The sequence below is a fragment of the Salmo salar genome, chromosome ssa02 (assembly GCF_905237065.1).
Source record: "Salmo salar chromosome ssa02, Ssal_v3.1, whole genome shotgun sequence".
Lineage (NCBI taxonomy): Eukaryota > Metazoa > Chordata > Actinopteri > Salmoniformes > Salmonidae > Salmo > Salmo salar.
In genome coordinates, this window is record NC_059443.1 from 10,805,409 (window position 1) to 10,826,787 (window position 21,379).

The following is a 21,379-nucleotide window of genomic DNA, read 5'->3' on the forward strand; positions in this document are numbered from 1 at the left end:
TTAAACAACACAATGTAATTCCAAGTCAATCACACTTCTGTGAAATCAAACTGTCCACTTAGGAAGCGACACTGATTGACAATAAATTTCACATGCTGTTGTGCAAATGGAATAGACAACAGGTGGAAATTATAGGCAATTAGCAAGACACCCCCAATAAAGGAGTGGTTCGGCAGGTGGTGACCACAGACCACTTCTCAGTTCTTATGCTTCCTGGCTGATGTTTTGGTCACTTTTGAATGCTGGCGGTGCTTTCACTCTAGTGGTAGCATGAGACGGAGTCTACAACCCACACAAGTGGCTCAGGTAGTACAGCTCATCCAGGATGGCACATCAATGCGAGCTGTGGCAGGAAGGTTTGCTGTGTCTGTCAGCGTAGTGTCCAGAGCATGGAGGCGCTACCAGGAGACAGGCCAGTACATCAGGAGACGTGGAGGAGGCCGTAGGAGGGCAACAACCCAGCAGCAGGACCGCTACCTCCTCCTTTGTGCAAGGAGGAGCAGGAGGAGCACTGCCAGAGCCCTGCAAAATGACCTCCAGTAGGCCACAAATGTGCATGTTTCTGCTCAAACGGTTAGAAACAGACTCCTTGAGGGTGGTATGAGGGCCCGACGTCCACAGGTTGGGGTTTTGCTTACAGCTTAACACCGTGCAGGACGTTTGGCATTTGCCAGAAAACACCAAGATTGGCAAATTCGCCACTGGCGCCCTGTGCTCTTCACAGATGAAGCAGGTTCACACTGAGCACATGTGACAGACATGACAGAGTCTGGAGACGCCGTGGAGAACGTTCTGCTGCCTGCAACATCCTCCAGCATGACCGGTTTGGCGGTGGGTCAGTCATGGTGTGGGGTGGCATTTCTTTGGGGGGCCGCACAGCCCTCCATGTGCTCGCCAGAGGTAGCCTGACTGCCATTAGGTACCGAGATGAGATCCTCAGACCCCTTGTGAGACCATATGCTGGTGCGGTTGGCCCTGGGTTCCTCCTAATGCAAGACAATGCTAGACCTCATGTGGCTGGAGTGTGTCAGCAGTTCCTGCAAGAGGAAGGCATTGATGCTACGGACTGGCCCGCCCGTTCCCCAGACCTGAATCCAATTGAGCACATCTGGGACATCATGTCTCGCTCCATCCACCAACGCCACGTTGCACCACAGACTGTCCAGGAGTTGGCGGATGCTTTAGTCCAGGTCTGGGAGGAGATCCCTCAGGAGACCATCCGTCACCTCATCAGGAGCATGCCCAGGCGTTGTAGGGAGGTCATACAGGCACGTGGAGGCCACACACACTACTGAGCCTCATTTTGACTTGTTTTAAGGACATTACATCAAAGTTGGATCAGCCTGTAGTGTGGTTTTCCACTTTAATTTTGAGTGTGACTCCAAATCCAGACCTCCATGGGTTGATAAATTGGATTTCCATTGATTATTTTTGTGTGATTTTGTTGTCAGCACATTCAACTATGTAAAGAAAAAAGTATTTAATAAGATTATTTCATTCATTCAGATCTAGGATGTGTTATGTTAGTGTTCCCTTTATTTTTTTGAGCAGTGTATATGGTTAATTTGAATGCAGAGCATAGTTGGATTGTAGTACCTTTGGACCGACTGTGTGGTGAATGCTTTGTGGTGCAGGCTGTAAGCTGTGGTCCAATGCCATGGAGATTCTGGAGGAGAAGGATGGGGTGGACACAGAGCTGCTGGTGTATGCCATGACCCTCATCAACAAGGTCGGTCTCTCTTTATTCCTCTCTCTCTCTTCATCTCTTTTTCACTCTCTCTCTACATCTTTTTCTCTCTCTACATTTGACTCACATCTCTTTGTCTTTTATTTCTTTCTCTCTTTCTACATCTCTCTCTCTAAATACATCTCTCTCTACATCTCTCTCTTTACAATTATCTCTCTCTCTCTCTCTCTCTATCACTCTCTCTCTCCCCCTCCCAAATGATGACATTTGTGTGTTTGTTTCAGACTCTAGCGGGCCTGCCTGACCAGGACTCATTCTATGACGTGGTGGACTGTTTGGAGGAGCAGGGCATGGAGGCCATGTCTCAGAGACACCGTAGCAGGAAGGGAACAGACCTGGACCTCATGGAGCAGTTTAACATTTACGAGGTACCTCCACCTCCTCGGCTTAGTGGAATTCACTTCCTGGCTTAGCCACTTAACTAGTTTGTTGTAGAAACACTACCAGAGCGCTATAGGTGCAAAACTTGGTCAAATATACAAATAAATACTTGACAAGCTTGATTTAGTTGGTCCTCAATAGGACCAATGGAATAGTCCTAAAGTGTTGACCCATGTCTGCTAGGGACCTCATGTCCCCTGCTAGTCTAACTGTTCCCTGTTGTGCCTCCAGACTGCTCTGCGCCACGAGGACGGGGACGACGAGAGCCAGCCGCCTACCGTGGGTCGGAAGAACCGGCGGCGTGCCAGCGTGGGGGGCACCAACGACCGGCGAGGCCTGGAGAGGAGACGAAGCCGGAGACACTCCCTCCAGAACGGGAGAGGCCTCACCTCGGCCCCCGCTTCCCCCAGCAGCCCTCACTCTCACGGGGGACACAACAGTAGCTTCCTGCCCTTCGGAGGCCAGGGCATCGACGACGTCAGCGAGAGGTGAGTTGGAGCAGAGGAGAGTGGGTGATGGGGGGGCAAACAGGAGAAGGGGAGGGGGAGAGGTAGAAAGTGTGAATGGGTTAAAGGGAGAAGCATATCCCTGCTTCTGTTGTTAACTGAAACTTGCCAATATGATCTTAAATGGTCAGCTGAAATTCTTCGGTTTATTTTTACTTCACTACCCAGAGAAGTCAGCTGTGAGGAACGGGAAAACACACAGATGATTCTGGATCCACGATACAGTTCAGAACAGGAAAGGGTTTGACTGCCAGTGTTGTATTACGTTACAGTCTTAGACAGATGTGTGTGTTCCAACCAGAGCCAATATGAATGAAGAATGTCATGATATAGTAATACAAGAGAGACAGAGCATGGGCTGCTGTTTCAAAGTGACGTTTAGATTCATCTTCAGACTGTCAATGTTTTGTGACCTCGTGGAGCTGCTGAAGGAAATAGGAAGCTTCTCTAAACAGTGATAGGAGTTATTAGGAGTTATTATTAATTATTAGGAGTTATTATTGGTTATTAGGAGCTATTATTAGTTATTACTGTGCTCGTGTCCCAAATGGCACCCTATTACCTATGTAGTGCACTACTTTTGGCACTAAAGGTACCATTTGGGATGCATCCCTGTATGTGTCCTATCTGTCACAAGTCATGTTTCCCTTTGAGGGAGTGTTTAGTGAATTTATAGTACAGTATAGTACATCTAATATGATAAGAAGTTCTCTGTTAGCCACCACAGGTACATTACATTTAAACATGTTGGCCATTTGGCAGACGCTCTTCTCCAGAGTGACTTACAGTCGGTGCATTCAACTAAGTTAAATAAGGCAACCACATATCACAGTCATTAAACCTTACTCATAACCTTCCTGTTTCAAGATGAAGGACCAATAATGTAAAACTATACTACAGTGCCTTCAGAAAGTATTCATTCCCCTTGACTTATTACACATTGTGTTGTGTTTCAGCCTGAATTCAAAAGTCAATACATTTTTTTCTCTCTCTCATCCATCTCCACACACTACCCCATAATGACCAAGTGAAAACATGTTTTTAGAAATGTTTGCAAATGTATTGAAATTGAAATACTGCAATATCTAATTTACATAAGTATTCACACCCCTGAGTCAATACTTTGTTGAAGCAGCTTTGGCAGCGATTTCAGCTGTGAATCTTTCTGGGTAAGTCTCTAAGAGCTTTCCACAACTGGATTGTGTAACATTTGCCCATTATTCTTTTCAAAATTCTTCAAGCTCTGTCAAATTGGTTGTTAATTATTGCTAGACAACAATTTTCAGGTCTTGCCATAGATTTTAAAACCGATTTGTAAGTCTAAACTGTAACTGGGCCACTCAGGAACATTCACTGTCTTCTTGCTAAGCAACTCCAAAGTAGATTTGGCCTTGTTTTAGGTTATTGTCCTTCTGAAAGATGAATTCATCTCCCAGTGTCTGGTGATAAGCAGACTGAACTAAGTTTTCCTCTAGGATTTAGCTCCATTCAATTTATTTTTTATCCTGAAAAATGATAAGCATACCCATAACATGATGCAGCCACCACTATGCTTAAAAATATGGAGATTGGTACAATGTGTTGTATTAATCAATCAATCAATCAAATTTATTTTTATATAGCCCTTCGTACATCAGCTGATATCTCAAAGTGCTGTACAGAAACCCAGCCTAAAACCCCAAACAGCAAGCAAAGCATGTGAAAGAAGCACGGTGGCTAGGAAAAACTCCCTAGGAAAAACTCCCTAGAAAGGCCAAAAACCTAGGAAGAAACCTAGAGAGGAACCAGGCTATGAGGGATGGCCAGTCCTCTTCTGGCTGTGCAGGGTGGATATTATAACAGAACATGGTCAAGATGTTAAAATGTTAAAATGTTCATAAATGACCAGCATGGTCAAATAATAATAATCATAGTAGTTGTCGAGGGTGCAACAAGCACGTCCGGTGAACAGGTCAGGGTTCCATAGCCGCAGGCAGAACAGTTGAAACTGGAGCAGCAGCACGGCCAGGTGGACTGGGGACAGCAAGGAGTCATCATACCAGGTAGTCTTGAGGCATGGTCCTAGGGCTCAGGTCCTCCGAGAGAAAGACAGAAAGAGAGAAAGAGAGAATTAGAGAGAGCATATTTAAATTCACACAGGACACCGGATAAGACAAGAGAAATACTCCAGATGTAACAGACTGACCCTAGCCCCCGACACATAAACTACTGCAGCATAAATACTGGAGGCTGAGACAGGAGGGATCAGAAGACACTGTGGCCCCATCCGATGATACCCCGGACAGGGCCAAACAGGCAGGATATAACCCCACCCACTTTGCCAAAGCACAGCCCCCACACCACTAGAGGGATGTCTCCAACCACCAACTTACCGTCCTAAGACAAGGCCGAGTATAGCCCACAACGATCTCCGCCATGGCACAACCCAAGGGGGGGCGCCAACCCAGACAGGAAGACCACGTCAGTGACTCAACCCACTCAAGTGACGCACCCCTCCCATGGACGGCATGGAAGAACACCAGTAAGCCAGTGACTCAGCCCCTGTAAAAGGGTTAGAGGCAGAGAATCCCAGTGGAAAGAGGGGAACCGGCAAGGCAGAGACAGCAAGGGCGGTTCGTTGCTCCAGCCTTTCCGTTCACCTTCACACTCCTGGGCCAGACTATACTTAATCATAGGACCTACTGAAGAGATAAGTCTTCAGTAAAGACTTAAAGGTTGAGACTGAGTCTGCGTCTCTCACATTGGTAGGCAGACCATTCCATAAAAATGGAGCTCTATAGGAGAAAGCCCTACCTCCAGCCGTTTGCTTAGAAATTCTAGGGACAATTAGGAGGCCTGCGTCTTGTGACCGTAGCGTACGTGTAGGTATGTACGGCAGGACCAAATCGGAAAGATAGGTAGGAGCAAGCCCATGTAATGCTTTGTAGGTTAGCAGTAAAACCTTGAATTATTAGATTTGCCCCAAACATAAAACTTTATATTCAGGACAAAAAGGGAATTGCTTTGCCACATTTTTTGCAGTATTACTTTAGTGCCTTGCTGCAAACAGGATGCATGTTTGGGAATATTTCAATGTCTGCTTTTTTATTTTGACCTATCGACCAATAGGCGCGAGGCATTGGAAAACCTCCCTGGTCTTTGTGGTTAAATAGGTTTTTCAAATTCACTGCTCTACTTAGGGACCGTACAGATAATTGTATGTGTGGGGTACAGAGATGAGGTAATCATTCAAAAATCATGTTAAACTGTCACAGTTGTCGAAAGGAGAAGCGGACCAAAGTGCAGCGTGTGTGTCGTTCCACATTTTATTTACACTGTGAAACTATGCAATACATATAAATAAACTGAATGACAAAAACAACAAACGTAACGCAGAGGTGAAACATACACTGACTCAAAGATAATCTCCCACAAACCCAGGTAGAAAAAAACCCTACTTAAGTATGATCTCCAATTGGAGACAACGAGGACCAGCTGCCTCTAATTGGAGATCATCCCAAACAAAACCAACATAGAAATACAAAACTAGAACATGAACATAGAAATAGAAAACATAGAAAAACACCCCCTGTCACGCCCTGACCTACTCTACCATAGAAAATAACATCTTACTATGGTTAGAACGTGACATAATGTCACGGTTGTCGTTGGGAAAGGAGGACCAAAATGCAGCAGGTATGTGGTTGCTCATCTTGAACTTTTATTAACTCAAAATGAACACCAAAATAACAAAACGAACTCATGATCACCGAAACAGTCTTCTGAGGCTCACATACGCTAGACAAGAAACAATCTCCCACAAAACCTACACCAAACAATTACCCATATATAGGACTCTCAATCAGAGGCAACGAGGAAGCACCTGCCTCCAATTGAGAGTCCCAACCCCCCCATTAACCTAATATAGAAATACACTCACTCGACTAAACATAGAAATACCTAAACATAGAACATAAACCAAAACCCGGAAATAATAAATCAAACGCCCTTCAACAAACACACCACCCCGAACCACATAAAACAAATACCCTCTGCCACGTCCTGACCAAACTACAATAACCATTAACCCTCATACTGGCCAGGACGTGACACATAAACACTATTATTGCACACAAAGCAATGTATTATGTGACTTGTTCAGCACATTTTTACTCCTGAATTTATTTCAGCTTGTCATAACAAAGGGATTGAATACTTATTGACTCAGACATTTCAGCTTTTCATTTTTAATCAATTTGTTAAAAAATATATATATTCAGGCTGTAGCACAACAAAATGTGGAAAAAGTCAAGGGGTGGGAAAGTCAAGGCACAGTGTGATGGCTACCTTTCACCCTGCCACACACAGCATCATACTATCCACCGTTAGCAATGACAGTTCTTTTTAACTTGCATTTCTGCTAGCATTTCTGCTAGCGCTCCAGTTCGGTTCTGCAGATAGTTCAATTGAACCCAGAGGGTTATATGATACTGACTCCCACCAGTCCAGTCCACCACACACAGGAAATTCAGACCGCCTTTGAAGATCAGTGTTTTCCATATCTGTAATGAAACACAGGCGGGCGGGTCAGAGGAAACTTGACAGCACAATGGGACTAGAAAAACTCTCGTATGCATATGATGTATGCGACAATCCTTTATCAATTAAAACCCTCCAGATATGACCACACAGTCACAGTCTAGTCAATGGTTGTGTCCCAAGTGACACCATTCTCCTACACTGTGCACTACTTTTGACCAAAGCCCATATGGCTCTGGTCAAAAGTAGTGCACTATATAGGGAATAGGGTGCCGTTTGGGATGTACACTATGATCATTGATCAACCTCTGGTCCGGGGACCGTTACTGGTCCCTAAGATGTTACTGGCTGGTCCAGAGCTGCTGGTGTATGCCAGATGGTTAGCTGACATTGATTTAGTCAGTTCTCATGCAGTTTTTTAACGTTATCAAGCACTGTATGTAATTAATGAAATGAGGACATACTAACTAAAAGCTATGAACTTCTTTGAACTATACTGCCTTGTGTACACATTTTTACGTCCCTTGTCAGTTTTGACAGGACGTGCTGTGTGTACTGCATTCTGTCTGTCAGTTCTTTGTCTCTTTTTCTAGACAGTTTTCTACTGTATTTTGTTCATGTTGTCTGTTGCAATTTTTCCTCCTTTTCCTCTTTCTACTCTTTCCCGTCTATTTTCTCCCTCCCCTCCCCTCCATCCATCCCTCCACCCCTCCTTTTCAGAGAGGAGGAAGAGGATGAGGAGGAAGAGGAGGAGGAGGATGAGGAAGATGATGAGAGTCATGATATCACAGAGACCACTAGAAAGGGCTTCCACAGGTACTTCAGGAAAACAGGTTTTCCCCCAAATAGAACCTCTTCTTCCGTATCTTTCTTTCAGTCTTGTCCTCCATCCATCTCTCCCTTACTGGACGATATATAGTGTTGTTAACCGTGTATGGGTGTGTTAGAACTACAAAAAAAGCATATCTGTTATTGTAAACGTGTAATGTATTCCCCTTGGATATACCCCACCCCCTTTGTCCTCCCCTTTGCTCTGTTACTCTGTTGTTTTAGCATGGTGCCCGTGCAGGCAGTAGAGGACTCCTCTAGCTTGTGTTCTCCTTTTCACTGTATGGTCAACCTCATCCCTGATGCCTCAGCCGCCTCAGAGAGAGAGAGAGAGAGTGTGGCCATGGCCAGCCCTATGGCCCCTGTGTCCACCCCCCCTAGAAACACTGGCTCTAACCCCCAGGATGTCTCTCCCAGTCCCAGATCTACTTCCCTGTTCATAGCGCTGGGCTGGGGGAGACTGCCAGGCACTGCCCACCCTCTGGGCCAACAGCACAGCACCTCTGTAACCTCCTCTTCCTCCCTCTCCTGCTCCTCCTCCCCCTCGAGGGGACGTAGTCAGTCCTACCTCCAACTGCCCAAGCCCCTCCCCCTTCCCCTTGACGTGGACCTGAGCCAGGTGTCTGCCTCTGCTGGGGCCGAGGAGTGTGTTGAGAGGGGCGTGGCCAGACAACAGCGCTACAGGTAGAGGTGCAGCAGCAACAGGAGCTATACAGTTCACTACTTCACCTCTGGCATTACATTCACTATGAAGGAATACCTCCCCAACTCTTAAATATACACTGTCATCCCTCAACACTGGTGTCTGTGTCTGCCTGGCTTGCTCCCTCACAATCCACTTGGCTGAGAAGCTGCCGTACTGAATGTCTTTTGGACAGGGGTATAGACGGTGTTAATGTCTACCGTGTCAGACAGATTCTGTGTTGTCGAGTCATATTTGCTTTCCATGGCCTACGAGGCACTTGTAGATGGTCTTCCTCATGCATGTTATGTATGCTCTAGCTTGTGTCCAGTTGAACACATCTTTAGCTTGCCTCGGCATTCCTTTGGCCTTTAAAGGCCCAGTGCAGTAAAACATTTGATTTTTTCTGTGTTGTATATATATTTCCACACTATGAGGTTGGAATAATACTGTGAAATTGTGAAAATAATGAAAATACCCTTTTAGTGTAAAACTGATTGAAAAGACGGCCTGAAATCTCCGCCTGTTTTGATGGGATGATTTGGCCTGCCTGGTGACATCACCAGGCGGTAAATGAGTTTCAGAAATGAAACACCACATGTACATTTAACCATTCGTTAGAAAAAATGACAATGCATAGTCTTGGTATTAGGGCTCTGCTCCTTCAGGCTAGCTCACTGCCAGAGCCAAGCGTCATATGAACAGGATCAAATAACTGCAGGCAGTGAGCATGACATGCTATATCAAACCCCTGAAGGAAGAAACACAGAACCCGCAGGTGGAGGCTGGGGTGCTGGTGGGATATCAGAATCAGCAAGCATAGCGAGTAACAGCTAGTTACAGCAACAACGACAGCAAGAGACACCAGTGCATGCATTCACGTGCCATTCAGCATCCAGGAAGCATGTGTACAACTGGTAAACTTAAATAGACTGAATGGAAGTATAGTGTGAATCCAATTGGTGCAATATCTGCTGATGTCACCACACTGGGGTTTCCCTCCTGAACCGGCTCCACTTTATTAATAGACCAATAAGAAAGAGATTTACAAACCTCTCTGCAATAACAGCTAGTTTTTATTTTTCCCCTCCGTACTCAAACCACTCCCAGATAGTCCTAGCTAAATTCTTGCTTGAGAAATTGCTCTTTCCTAAGAAGCTATTTTTGTTTATTTTTGACCATTTGAACTGAAAAACAATCACTGTGAGGTACTTAATAGTTACCCAGAAATGATTTGATGTTGAGATAAAAACGTCTACATTGGGCCTTTTAAAGATAGTTTAACACCAGGTGCCCAGTAGGCTGCTACATTTTCCTGTCCGCTGTGTTTTATTTTATGTTGCTTCTATCATCCATCCCGGATGGCACGCATACACACGAAAAAAAAGAAAGAGAAGAATTTGAACAAAGACGTATCATTTCCTTGACTGAGTCAGCTGCTAGATGTGCAACTCCAGTTGAGAACACTACGTTTTCCTGACATTTACTGCTCATCTGTCTTTCATTGTGGCGTTGCACCACAGTTAAACCCAGACATGCCTAGAAAATAAAATTCAAAAATGAAAACGCACCATAACTCACGTTTGAGTGTCTCTTAGATGTCTGTGTAATGTTGTGTGGAGCTGCAGCAACAGAGATAGGATGGAAAGTAGTGTTGCCATATTGTGAACAGACCAGGCCCGAAGTGCCTCAGTGTGTAGGCCTACAGTAGAGCGCTCCCTACCTCCTATCCCATATCATCCTAGTCTTAATGACCCACCAGGAAGTAGAGGTCTTTGAACTGTGGGCTTAAAGGGAATTAAAAAAAGGTTTGATTGTTTTTAAAGAGTATGTAGAGTCCGTGTCGGTGGGGGGAGGGACAGAAACATTCTCTTGCTTCTTGGAATCACCATGTATCTTGCTACTATCCTTCAGTCAATCGTTCTCCAGACTTCCGTTTTCTTTGTGTTTAACCCTTGCATGTTTCTTTCCTTCATTACAATTTGTACTTGACTGTCCCTCTCCTCTCTCTCTCCTCACTGTTTCCCTTCAGCAGCCAAACAGCTGTATTGTATACATCTAGAGCACCCGTTAGTGCTGGAAGGTAAGACTTAGCCTCCAGGTTAACAGTAGTCTTATAGTCTTATAGGTAAGACTTAGCCTCCAGGTTAACACTAGTCTTATAGTCTTATAGGTAAGACTTAGCCTCCAGGTTAACACTAGTCTTATAGTCTTATAGGTAAGACTTAGCCTCCAGGTTAACAGTAGTCTTATAGTCTTATTGGTTAGACTTAGCCTCCAGGTTAACAGTAGTCTTTTAGTCTTATTGGTTAGACTTAGCCTCTGCTATCTTAGGGCATCTATTTAGATACTGTAAACGCAGGGGGGTTGAGGGGAATTTGGTTCCCTTTAGTGAAACAAATTTCTACATGAAACTCATTTCTACATTTCTAAATGTTATTTTTAGCTGAATTCCTAGTGATTTGACAGTGGTGATCTGGACACCCTGGAGATTTAAATTATTCGTCAGTGCTTTCCAGCTGTATCAAACATACCATGACATGGCAGTGAACCCTGCTGCTGCATGCTGAGCACCTCTTGGAATGCAACGCTGCTTGCTTCACTATCTCATTCAACAGAGCCATTAAAAAGCACCTTAAAAAGCAGCAGGGTTGTTTAGGGGTCAGCTCTGCTCTTGAGTACAGTCATTTCCTCCCTTAAGTTGAATCCCACTCAAGTCTCGCTGCTCTTGGCTGTGTGCTTGTCTTGGGTGTCTGGCGACTGCCTTTCAGGACCTCCACAGGCAGAGGAACAGTGGGTTAACTGCCTTGTTCAGGGGCAGAACGACAGATTTCTACCTTATCAGCTCGGGTATTCGATCCAGCAACCTTCCGGTTACTGGCCCACACTCTAACCACTAGGCTACCTGCCACCCCTTATATAGTGCAATACCTTTGACCACAGCCCGTTGGGCACTATATTGGGAATAGGGTGCCATTTGTGCTGCACACAGAGAGTGGAATAAGCCTGATGCCCGCTGGCTGCTGATGCCAGCTGCCCAGAGAGAGTGGAATAAGCCTGATGCCCGCTGGCTGCTGATGCCAGCTGCCCAGAGAGAGTGGAATAAGCCTGATGCCCGCTGGCTGCTGATGCCAGCTACCCAGAGAGAGTGGAATAAGCCTGATGCCTCCTGGCTGCTGATGCCAGCTGCCCAGAGAGAGTGGAATAAGCCTGATGCCTCCTGGCTGCTGATGCCAGCTGCCCAGAGAGAGTGGAATAAGCCTGATGCCTCCTGGCTGCTGATGCCAGCTGCCCAGAGAGAGTGGAATAAGCCTGATGCCTCCTGGCTGCTGATGCCAGCTGCCCAGAGAGAGTGCTAGAAAGGCTGTCCTCATAGAGCAGTGTGAGATGTGTGATGACCATGGTGATAAACCTATAGAAAACTATACTGTCAGTGTATACCCATGATGCGAATAGGTCTCATGGTCATACACAGAACTACAGTCAGCCTTGGTTAGTCCACACTGTACAACCACAGCTATTTAACATACAGTGGGAAAGGTTTAGTTTAGTTTATTCATTCGACCATTTTAAAAAACAAGCACACATAAAACTTGAAAAAGCCATACATGCACATGAATAAAATCATTGAGGATAACGCACAATAAAGTCTGGGACTTATTTCCATTGTGGTCCTCTTGAGACAAGATGGCTAGACAAGACCGAACACAGTATGGCAGTGAAGTAATAAAATAAAAACATAGAAGAAGAACATCTATCTCATCATTCCAGTTATATCATAGGGGTTATTCATATGGGCACAGAAGTGCATTTTAAAGCTGTCCAGAGAGGACGTTGTTTTTATAAGCACGTGTCTGGTCTTTTTTCACACCATACTTTGAGTTAGTGAATGTCACACAGTGACCGAATCAGAGCCTAAAGTTGGGATGAGTCCCAAATGGCACCCTATTCCCTTTATAGTGCGCTACTTTTGACAAGGGCCCATAGGGCTCTGGTTAAAAGTAGTGCATATATAGGGAATAGTGTCCCATTTGAGACACACATCCTTAGTGTTGTGAATTATAACCGTGAATAACAATGTTTCCTCTTCCTGTTGTTTCCAGCCGACACATAGGCCACGTCATGGTGCTCCCTGGCAGGTCCCAGGGTGTAGCCAGCGCCCCCACCACCCCTGTACACCGCTCCCAGGGTGTAGCCAGCGCCCCCACCACCCCTGTACACCGCACCTTTGCCACCTCAGGGGCCCCACAGCTGGACTCCAAGCCTGACAGGTCAGCACTCAATCAATCAATCAATCAATCAGTCAATTAAATAAGCCACCTCTGTGTATGAGTTCCAGACCTGGATTGAAATATTATTTATTTTCTTTCAAGTAATTTAGGTGCGCTTGTTTTAGCTTGCCCAGCGTAATAGGACCAATGGAATAGTAATATGGTCTTCCTCTGTTTGGTTACCCAGACCTTCTCTGGGGAGCTTGTTGTCCTCCTCCTACAGACAACACCAGGAGTCTCTGACTGCAGAGAGAGAGAGGAGGAGACAAGAGAGGGAGGAACGACTGCAGAAAATCGAGAGGGAGGAGAGGACCCGCTTCAAGTGAGTCCCAACCTGCATCACATCACACTACTCATAGATGGAATTATCCTTTTCACGTTTACATTGCAGTTCAGTTCCCTCATTAAAAGTCCCAAACCAATTAACCAGAATCAAACACGGAACTACTTTGTCCACAGCTTTATACACTTATCTGTAAGGTTACTGGCTGGAGTGATGTAGTTTTGTCTGGGATGAATAAGAGTCTGAGCCTTGTTCCACAATATATCAGACGAGTTGGAGATGTTTAGAGACTGGACATACTTGTCTGTCTGTCTGTTTATTATGGTCATCAGTCAGGGACATACTGTGGATCTAAGGAGGAGATACATGGTCTGCATCCCAAATGGAGATCTACTGGGCCATAGGTCTCTGGTCAAAAGTAGGGCACTTATTATGGGATATGGTGCAATTTGGGGTGCAGCCATGGAGACGTTGGTTGGGCAGAAAACAAAGTCCTGCTGGCCTGTCTTTTACTTGTTTTCTATGGCCATATAAAGAGCTGGATGTCAGATGGAGCGCTGGAAAGCTCCTCTGGTCTGTGTGTCTCCTCTGTCATGTCAGACTATTTCTCTCCCACAGTATCTACAACTATTCACACTCATTGGTTAACTAAGGATGTCTTTTAAAAAGGTACTATAGAATGTGAATGAAAACAAATATGAATTGATAGGCACAATAAGATACAGATCTCACATTCTTTACACATACTGTCTGTCTCTCTCTCTCTCTCTCTCTCTCTCTCTCACACACTCACTTACTTGGAACATTATCAGTCGGGATTACATGGACAAGAGGGAAGAGACAAGACAGGCCAGAGAAGAGAGGTATGTTGTCTACTTTCATTTCTAATATACAAATAGACACAGTGCTCTCTAGCAATGTAGATTCTAGAATCATTCAGATAGACACAGTGCTCGCTAGCAAGGTAGATTCTAGAATCATTCAGATAGACACAGTGCTCTCTAGCAATGTAGATTCTAGAATCATTCAGATAGACACAGTGCTTTATATCAATTAAGATTCTAGAATCATTCAGATAGACACTGTGCTCTATATAAATGTAGATTCTAGAATTATTCAGATAGACACTGTGCTCTATATAAATCTAGATTCTAGAATCATTCAGATAGACACTGTGCTCTATATAAATGTAGATTCTAGAATCATTCAGATAGACACTGTGCTCTATATAAATGTAGATTCTAGAATCATTCAAATAAACACTGTGCTCTATATAAATCTAGATTCTAGAATCATTCAGATAGACACAGTGCTCTATATAAATGTAGATTCTAGAATCATTCAGATAGACACAGTGCTCTATATAAATCTAGATTCTAGAATCATTCAGATAAACACTGTGCTCTATATAAATGTAGATTCTAGAATCATTCAGATAGACACTGTGCTCTATATAAATCTAGATTCTAGAATCATTCAGATAGACACAGTGCTCTATATAAATGTAGATTCTAGAATCATTCAGATAGACACTGTGCTCTATATAAATGTAGATTCTAGAATCATTCAGATAGACACTGTGCTCTATATAAATCTAGATTCTAGAATCATTCAGATAGACACTGTGCTCTATATAAATCTAGATTCTAGAATCATTCGGCTGTAATAAGTACAACAGAAAGACTCTGACATGAGGGACTAATATGCCTTGAAACCTTTTTGAGGAGAATTGTTAGCAGATGTAGAACAAGTCAGGCTCAGCCTCTGGGCTGAAATATAGGTGTCAGGCCCCCTCTAGACCTGCTGCTGTGCATTAAGACAACTACAACTGAATGGGACGAGGTGTGGAATTGGCTTTAAGTCATGGATACGGTCCAGATAAGGTAGGCTATGTGTAATGTACCACCTTCCAGACATATGTAGGATCAGTGTTATTTAAAACAGGAATCCTAAGTTATGTCTGCTGCCTTTTTGAAATGTATGTCCAGTAAATTGATAGGATTTTCAGTCCCGTACCTCTGACTGAATAGAGTGTGACGTCTAAATCAAGATGAAACACTGTTATCAGACCCATCTGCGGAGAAGTCCAGGTAGTTTTCTGTAGCTATCTTCAACATTTATGTGTCAATGAAGCACCTGGAGAAATCCGAGAAGCATCACAGAGTCCCAGACATTTGGCCACTGTTTCAGAAAAGGAAGTGTGAGGGAACTGAATACAGTATATTACTGGTATCGGTGGCAGTAGCCTCGAGGTTAGAGAAGCAGGAATCTTCTCCTACCCCCATGAGATAGAGATGATATAACAATAGACCTAAACAGGTGGAGTAACATCCTTTTTGAAGAATATTCTGTGACTTCCTCTTCCAGATATAAGTGCGTTGAGAGGCTTGCAGCAGAGGAGTATGAGAAAGAGAGAGAGCGTGCGAGAGCGCCACCTAGGGGGCGCACAGAGATCACCCTGAGCCTGAGCCCCACCCCCTCCAGTCGCTCCGCCTCCCCCCGCTGTGCCACGCCCTCCTCCATCGCCTCTCTGGAAGACGCTGGCACCATTCCATCCCAGACATACCAGACGCAGGGTAAATAACCTTTTCCAAACGTTTAACCAACATTAAAGCTCCCATCCCAGACTCAGAGTAACATAACGTTCTCCAAACATTTAACTATCATTACCGGTCCAGAGAAGTTTTATGTATTAGTTCCCGGGGTCTGAATTAACACATGGAGGGTGATTCACTCACACTTTGGAATTAGATTCAGCTGGACTAATGATGGCTGCATGTTGTCTGTTGGGGGAAAAATCAGCAGGACTTGATAAGAAAAGGATTTAATTCTTGTTTTTCTGTGTGCTTCAGAATGAGGTGTCTGTAAGTGTATGTTGCTAAATCCCAAATATGTTTTGGGATGGGATGGATATTACTTGAGCTGCCTGTGGGAAAATGCTTTGCATGATGGTTTGAAATGTAGTGAGAGGCTAGCTTTTAGGTCCCAGGCATACCCCAGTGATTTGTATGCGATTGTAGTGTGGTTTGGCTGTGGTAGCGCCAGCCGCTAGGGCGTGGAACTCTTAATATGGGGTTCCATTCACATTCTACAGTAGGAGCCAGGAAGAGGTGTGGTGGACTGCGGACTACAGCACTGACCATAGAGGGACAAGCCTTTCAATACCTCACAGACTCAGTTATGATGATACATGAATGAATATCATGAGAACTAGATGTTGCTAGTCTGGGGTGGTTATTCTAACCTACCAAAATGGGATAATGGGATCAAATGAGATGTTGAATCTAATTTTGAAACACATTGTCATCATAGCTGTTCATTCATTTCCTGTAACATTCAATGAAGTACGAATTGACATGCTTAACGACTTGTGCTCCGGACTGAAATCTAGACAATTTATCATTTTAATTAATTAAATGTCACAGAGCAATTTTATGGTTTTTACATTATAAACAAGATCATTTAAAAATGATATCAGACAATATTGAAAAGGCACACAATCGAAACCCTTACAGTAGCGTTCTGTTTTGTTTGGTCCTGTTTTCTTTACCAGGAAGTGAAGTAGACGTAGAGCCAAGCCGTGACCTTCAGACTAGAACTACAAGTCCAGCGCCAGAGTTAATAGTATCAGGACCTTCTCCAGAACCCACAGAGTCCCCCTCCCAAACCCCCTCAGCGCCAGGCGAGGAGCAGGCAGAGACAGAGACGCAGGCAGAGACAGAGACGCAGACAGAGAAGCAGGAAGTAGCTGAAGTTGAGCCCAAGGAGGAAGTACTAGAGCTAGTGGAGTTAGCGGTAGATGAACAGACACAGGGTAAAGAGCAGGAAGAAAGTGAGGAGGAGGAGGAGGGTAAGGAGGAAGAGAGACAGCCAGGGAATGAGGTGGAGGGAGAAGAGAAGGTAGAAGAGGAGGTAGAGGGAGAAGAGGTGGGGATAGAAGATGTAGAAGTGGTAGAGATGGAGGAGGAGGGAGAGAGGGAGCAGGCTGCGTCGGAGGAGAGGGAGGTGGAGGAGAGACTGGTCCTCCTCAGTGAGAAGGAGAGGCAGAACGAGGAAGTGAATGAGAAGGACAACTGTTCTGCCTCCAGTATCTCCTCAGCCAGTAGCACTCTGGAGAGAGAGGAGAGGGAGGAGAAAGTCAACAACAACCATGAACCAGGTACCAGCTGCCCATCAGCAGGAAATACAGACTTTAGGACACTTGGCCTTTTATGGCTTAACATTTGACTTGTGATTTGTGCCCATACTGTAAATGGAACACTTGCTAATCTTCCATATGCTGTACATCAGTAGGCAAACATTGAAGTTCAACTCATGTCAGAACATTTCATTCTGCCCATGCTCTCATTTCAGTTTCTGATATATAGATCTGCTCTCTATTCTGTTCTGAAGGCTAGCAATCCAATAGTAATCCAATCCACCCTTCCTCCTTGTGTTTGTCCACCTCTAGGCCAGTGCATTAAGGAGGAAGACGTGAACGGGCAGTGCAGCAAGATCCTCAACAGCAAGCGCTTCATGCTGGACATGCTCTATGCCCAGAACAAGACCACTGCTGACGAGGACGAAGAGAAGGCGGGAGAGACGGAACAGACGGAGAAATGCAAAGAGGGGATGGAGACGTCATCACTGGAGGGTCAGGACGGGTCGTCGGTGGCCAGCCTAGCCAGTCGTATCTCTACACTTGAGGCCAGCAGGCAGGCCTGCGAGGAGAACGTCAAGAAGATGGAGGTGCAACACCTGGAGAACCAGGGGAGCGTCAGGGCCGTGGCCGAGAAATTTGGAGACCTTGTTAAAAGCCTTGTGTCGCCTCACGAGCTGGAGGCATTGGAGAAGCAGCAGGGGCAGCTTCAACCTGATAAAGACAAAGCTCCTCTGGCCCTGTCCTCCTCTCCCCTACCTCCGAAGAAGGAGTCAGATTATATCTGGGACCAGCTGATGGCAGCCCCCAGGGAGCTGCGAATTAAAGAGATGGACTTTACAGACCTGGCAGACGAGGATGATCTGGACATCCTAGACGTGGACAGTGTGCTGATGGGCTCCAGTGACTTGATGATCCCTCCCCCTCCTCCCTGTCTCTCCGCCCTGCCCCCTCCCCCTCCCCTGGGCCTGTTTGGCTGCCCCCCGCCCCCTCCTGTCCCTGGCATGATGCCCCCTCCCCCGCTCTTCATGGCCCCCGGACCCGCCCAGCCCTACCCGGGGTCCCCCCAGCTGAGCCGAGGGACAGGGGAGCCCCCTCTGTTCCAGAAGAAGAAGAAGACTATCCGTCTTTTCTGGAACGAGGTAAGGCCAATGGACGGCCAGTACAGGAACCACAAGCGTTGTAGAGAGTCTCTCTGGTCCAAACTGGAGCCGGTCAAAGTGGACACGTCCAAGCTGGAACACCTGTTTGAAACAAAGTCCAAGGAGCTGCCTGTTACCAAGGTACCTTTGTTGACTGTTTTGGTACTGCATATTTATACGTATAGGAAATGTATGTGGTTTGCTCAAGAAATTCATTTGTGAAATGATGTCACTTAAGCATTTAGGGGCGGTTTCCCAGACCCAGATTAAGACTAGTCCAGGAAACAGCCCCATAGATGCTTCCAACTTGTCCTCTTCCTCCAGAGCACATAGGTTTAGACATAAGGTGCGGATCTACTATCCAGCTTCGCCGTGTTGGTAAAGGCTGACCTGCATGTTGTCTGCTCTGGTTGGATTCTCAAAGCTGACAGAGGAAACTATGTTTTCTCTTCATAATTCACTGTTTCCTTCTGTGTGTGTGTTTCTGTTTTGGTTTTGTCCATTGAGCCTGTTGAGCTGGAGCCCCGTGCTCATGCTTCAGGCTTCTTTCATCCACAGCAACAAAAGTAGTGCCATTTATAGGGAACAGGGTGCCATTTGGGAAGTAACCCTGCTGTCCATGGTGACGTTCTGACCTCGCCCCACCCCACGCTGTCTCCTGCTTCAGCCTATTGAAGAATGCAGTGCAGGATTTAAACCAGATTGTCTTAAATGTACTGTAGGTTAACCCTGTCGTCCCGACCTGCTAGTAGACAGAATGATAGAATGTGATGGATTCCCTCTAGTATCTTGTCAACATCATCAAAGGTGCAGCCTGTCTTCTATAAAGTTTTCTCCATCACTTTAAACTCAACTGACTCTGAGATGGTCCAAAACTGAAAGCAGGAGTGATATATAGAAATATAGACGTAGCTAGATATACTGTAGAGAGGCCAACCACACAGGGAGATCAGATCTACTATAAAAGGTCATATACAATATTATATTCACACAGTTTTGGTCCCTTGCCCTGATCCATTGTGATTGAGACACTCTAGTTCTGAACGTTTCAACATTTGATCTCACCGTCATTTGTTAATGGTGTATTTTTATGTTGAAAGTTTTATGGAATCCCTGGACTGATATTATGTATAATACATTTGCAAAAATGTCTAAAAACCTGTTTTCGCTTTGTCATTATGGGGGTTTCTGTGTAGATTGATGAGGAAAATGTTTTATTTAATGCATTTTAGACTAAGGCTGTAATGTAATAAAATGTGGAAAAAGTGAAGGGCTCTGAATACTTTTCCGAATGTACTGTATAGTATAATACTAGTACTTTATTGTTGTTATTATAATGTCCTGTTTCTGTGTATCTCTACTCAGAAAACAGCAGTGGATGGGAAACGACAAGAGATTATTGTCCTGGACTCCAAACGGAGCAATGCCATCAACATCGGGCTGACCGTCCTCCCCCCTCCCCGCACCATCAAGACAGCCATCCTCAACTTTGACGAGTACGCTTTGAACAAGGAGGGGATCGAGGTAAGCTGCATGTGACATGGTGTATTGAAATGATTGGACTATTATGATTATATATCCTAGTCGTTATCGATGTGTATCTCTAGCAAAGTCACTGTAACCATTATCTCTTGAGTGTGAATCTGAGATGTCTCGTCATCTCAATGAAAGCATGTTGGAAAAACATGTCTGTTTATCTGTACGGTCAATACTGAAAACACTGCTTATTTCTGACCTGCCAAACAAACAAGTCATTTACTTCAACTGAGTCCAAAATAAACTTGGTTTCACTTAAAACCTGCACAAAAAAAGACATACGTTTCCAATGTATTTCCACAACCAACTTTTCACTCCAAAAAATGTATGTTTTCAATGAGTTGGGACTGGATGTGGTCAGTGTGGACATGTCATGTGGTTTCTCAGCTGGAAGCCTGGAATCTTAGCTTATCTCATATAATTAATTATAGTTACGTACCATTAAAAGTTAGCTCCACATGCATATTTTAAGATGGTTTTCTAACCATAATATAGACCTTTGGAGGACTTCAGATGGTGGACATAATGATTCATGTTGCATCTCCTCCGTCTTATATAATCTGCTGACCTTTTCCATCTTTTCCATGGGAACATTCTTATTTAGAGAGGAGCACTGCAATGTACTGCTCTACCTTCTATGTCTATTTCTCACAGACAGACAGCAGCAGAAAGGTAGAATGTTCAGATGTCTGAGGTTGGAGGCCAAGGCAGGAATTACTATTTTTCCAATAGCAAATATGTTCGTTGATAATAAAAAATAACTGGAAAATTAGAAACATTCCATCTCTCCCACCACTCATCTCTATCTCCATCCCTCCCTTTCCTCTTCTCCTTCAACTCCCCCTTTCCTCTCCCATCTCCACGTCCGTCCTCCCTTTCTTCTCCTCCTTCAAATCCCTCCTTTCCTCTCCTCTTTCAACTCTGGTCCAGCCTCTCCAACCTAATGTGTGTGTGTGTGTGTCTGTGTATCTGAGGGGTTGGTACAGAAGCAGACACATTTATGTCTCCTATGGATTCATGAAGTCTTCTTGTCCTCCTTTCCTAGAAAATCCTGACGATGATCCCAACGGAGGAGGAGAAGCAGAGGATCCAGGATGCTCAGCTGGTGAACCCTGACGTCCCCCTGGGATCAGCAGAGCAGTTCCTCCTCACCCTGTCCTCCATCACGGAGCTGTCCGCCCGGCTGCAGCTCTGGGCCTTCAAGATGGACTACGAGGTCACGGAGAAGGTCAGAGCACCGCCACCTTTCTGTCATCACCGCACCAATTCCTAGAAGTGGAGTCATGCACTACCTCACACTTCCTATGTGTACATCATCATCATCGTCGGATTGTGCAATACAAGAGA

General features: G+C 45.0%; 1 protein-coding gene across 1 annotated transcript in view; it reads left to right on the plus strand.

Annotated features, from left to right (window-relative positions):
* LOC106574139 (FH1/FH2 domain-containing protein 3) overlaps positions 1-21,379 on the plus strand; it is a 214,502-nt gene that overhangs the window by 182,143 nt on the left and 10,980 nt on the right. Inside the window, 13 exon segments of the mRNA XM_045697307.1 lie at positions 1,635-1,729; positions 1,972-2,115; positions 2,360-2,616; positions 7,873-7,968; positions 10,695-10,745; positions 12,766-12,933; positions 13,121-13,255; positions 14,029-14,079; positions 15,584-15,792; positions 16,770-17,375; positions 17,667-18,637; positions 19,862-20,020; positions 21,078-21,260. Of these exon segments, the coding sequence (XP_045553263.1) occupies positions 1,635-1,729; positions 1,972-2,115; positions 2,360-2,616; positions 7,873-7,968; positions 10,695-10,745; positions 12,766-12,933; positions 13,121-13,255; positions 14,029-14,079; positions 15,584-15,792; positions 16,770-17,375; positions 17,667-18,637; positions 19,862-20,020; positions 21,078-21,260 (3,125 nt within the window).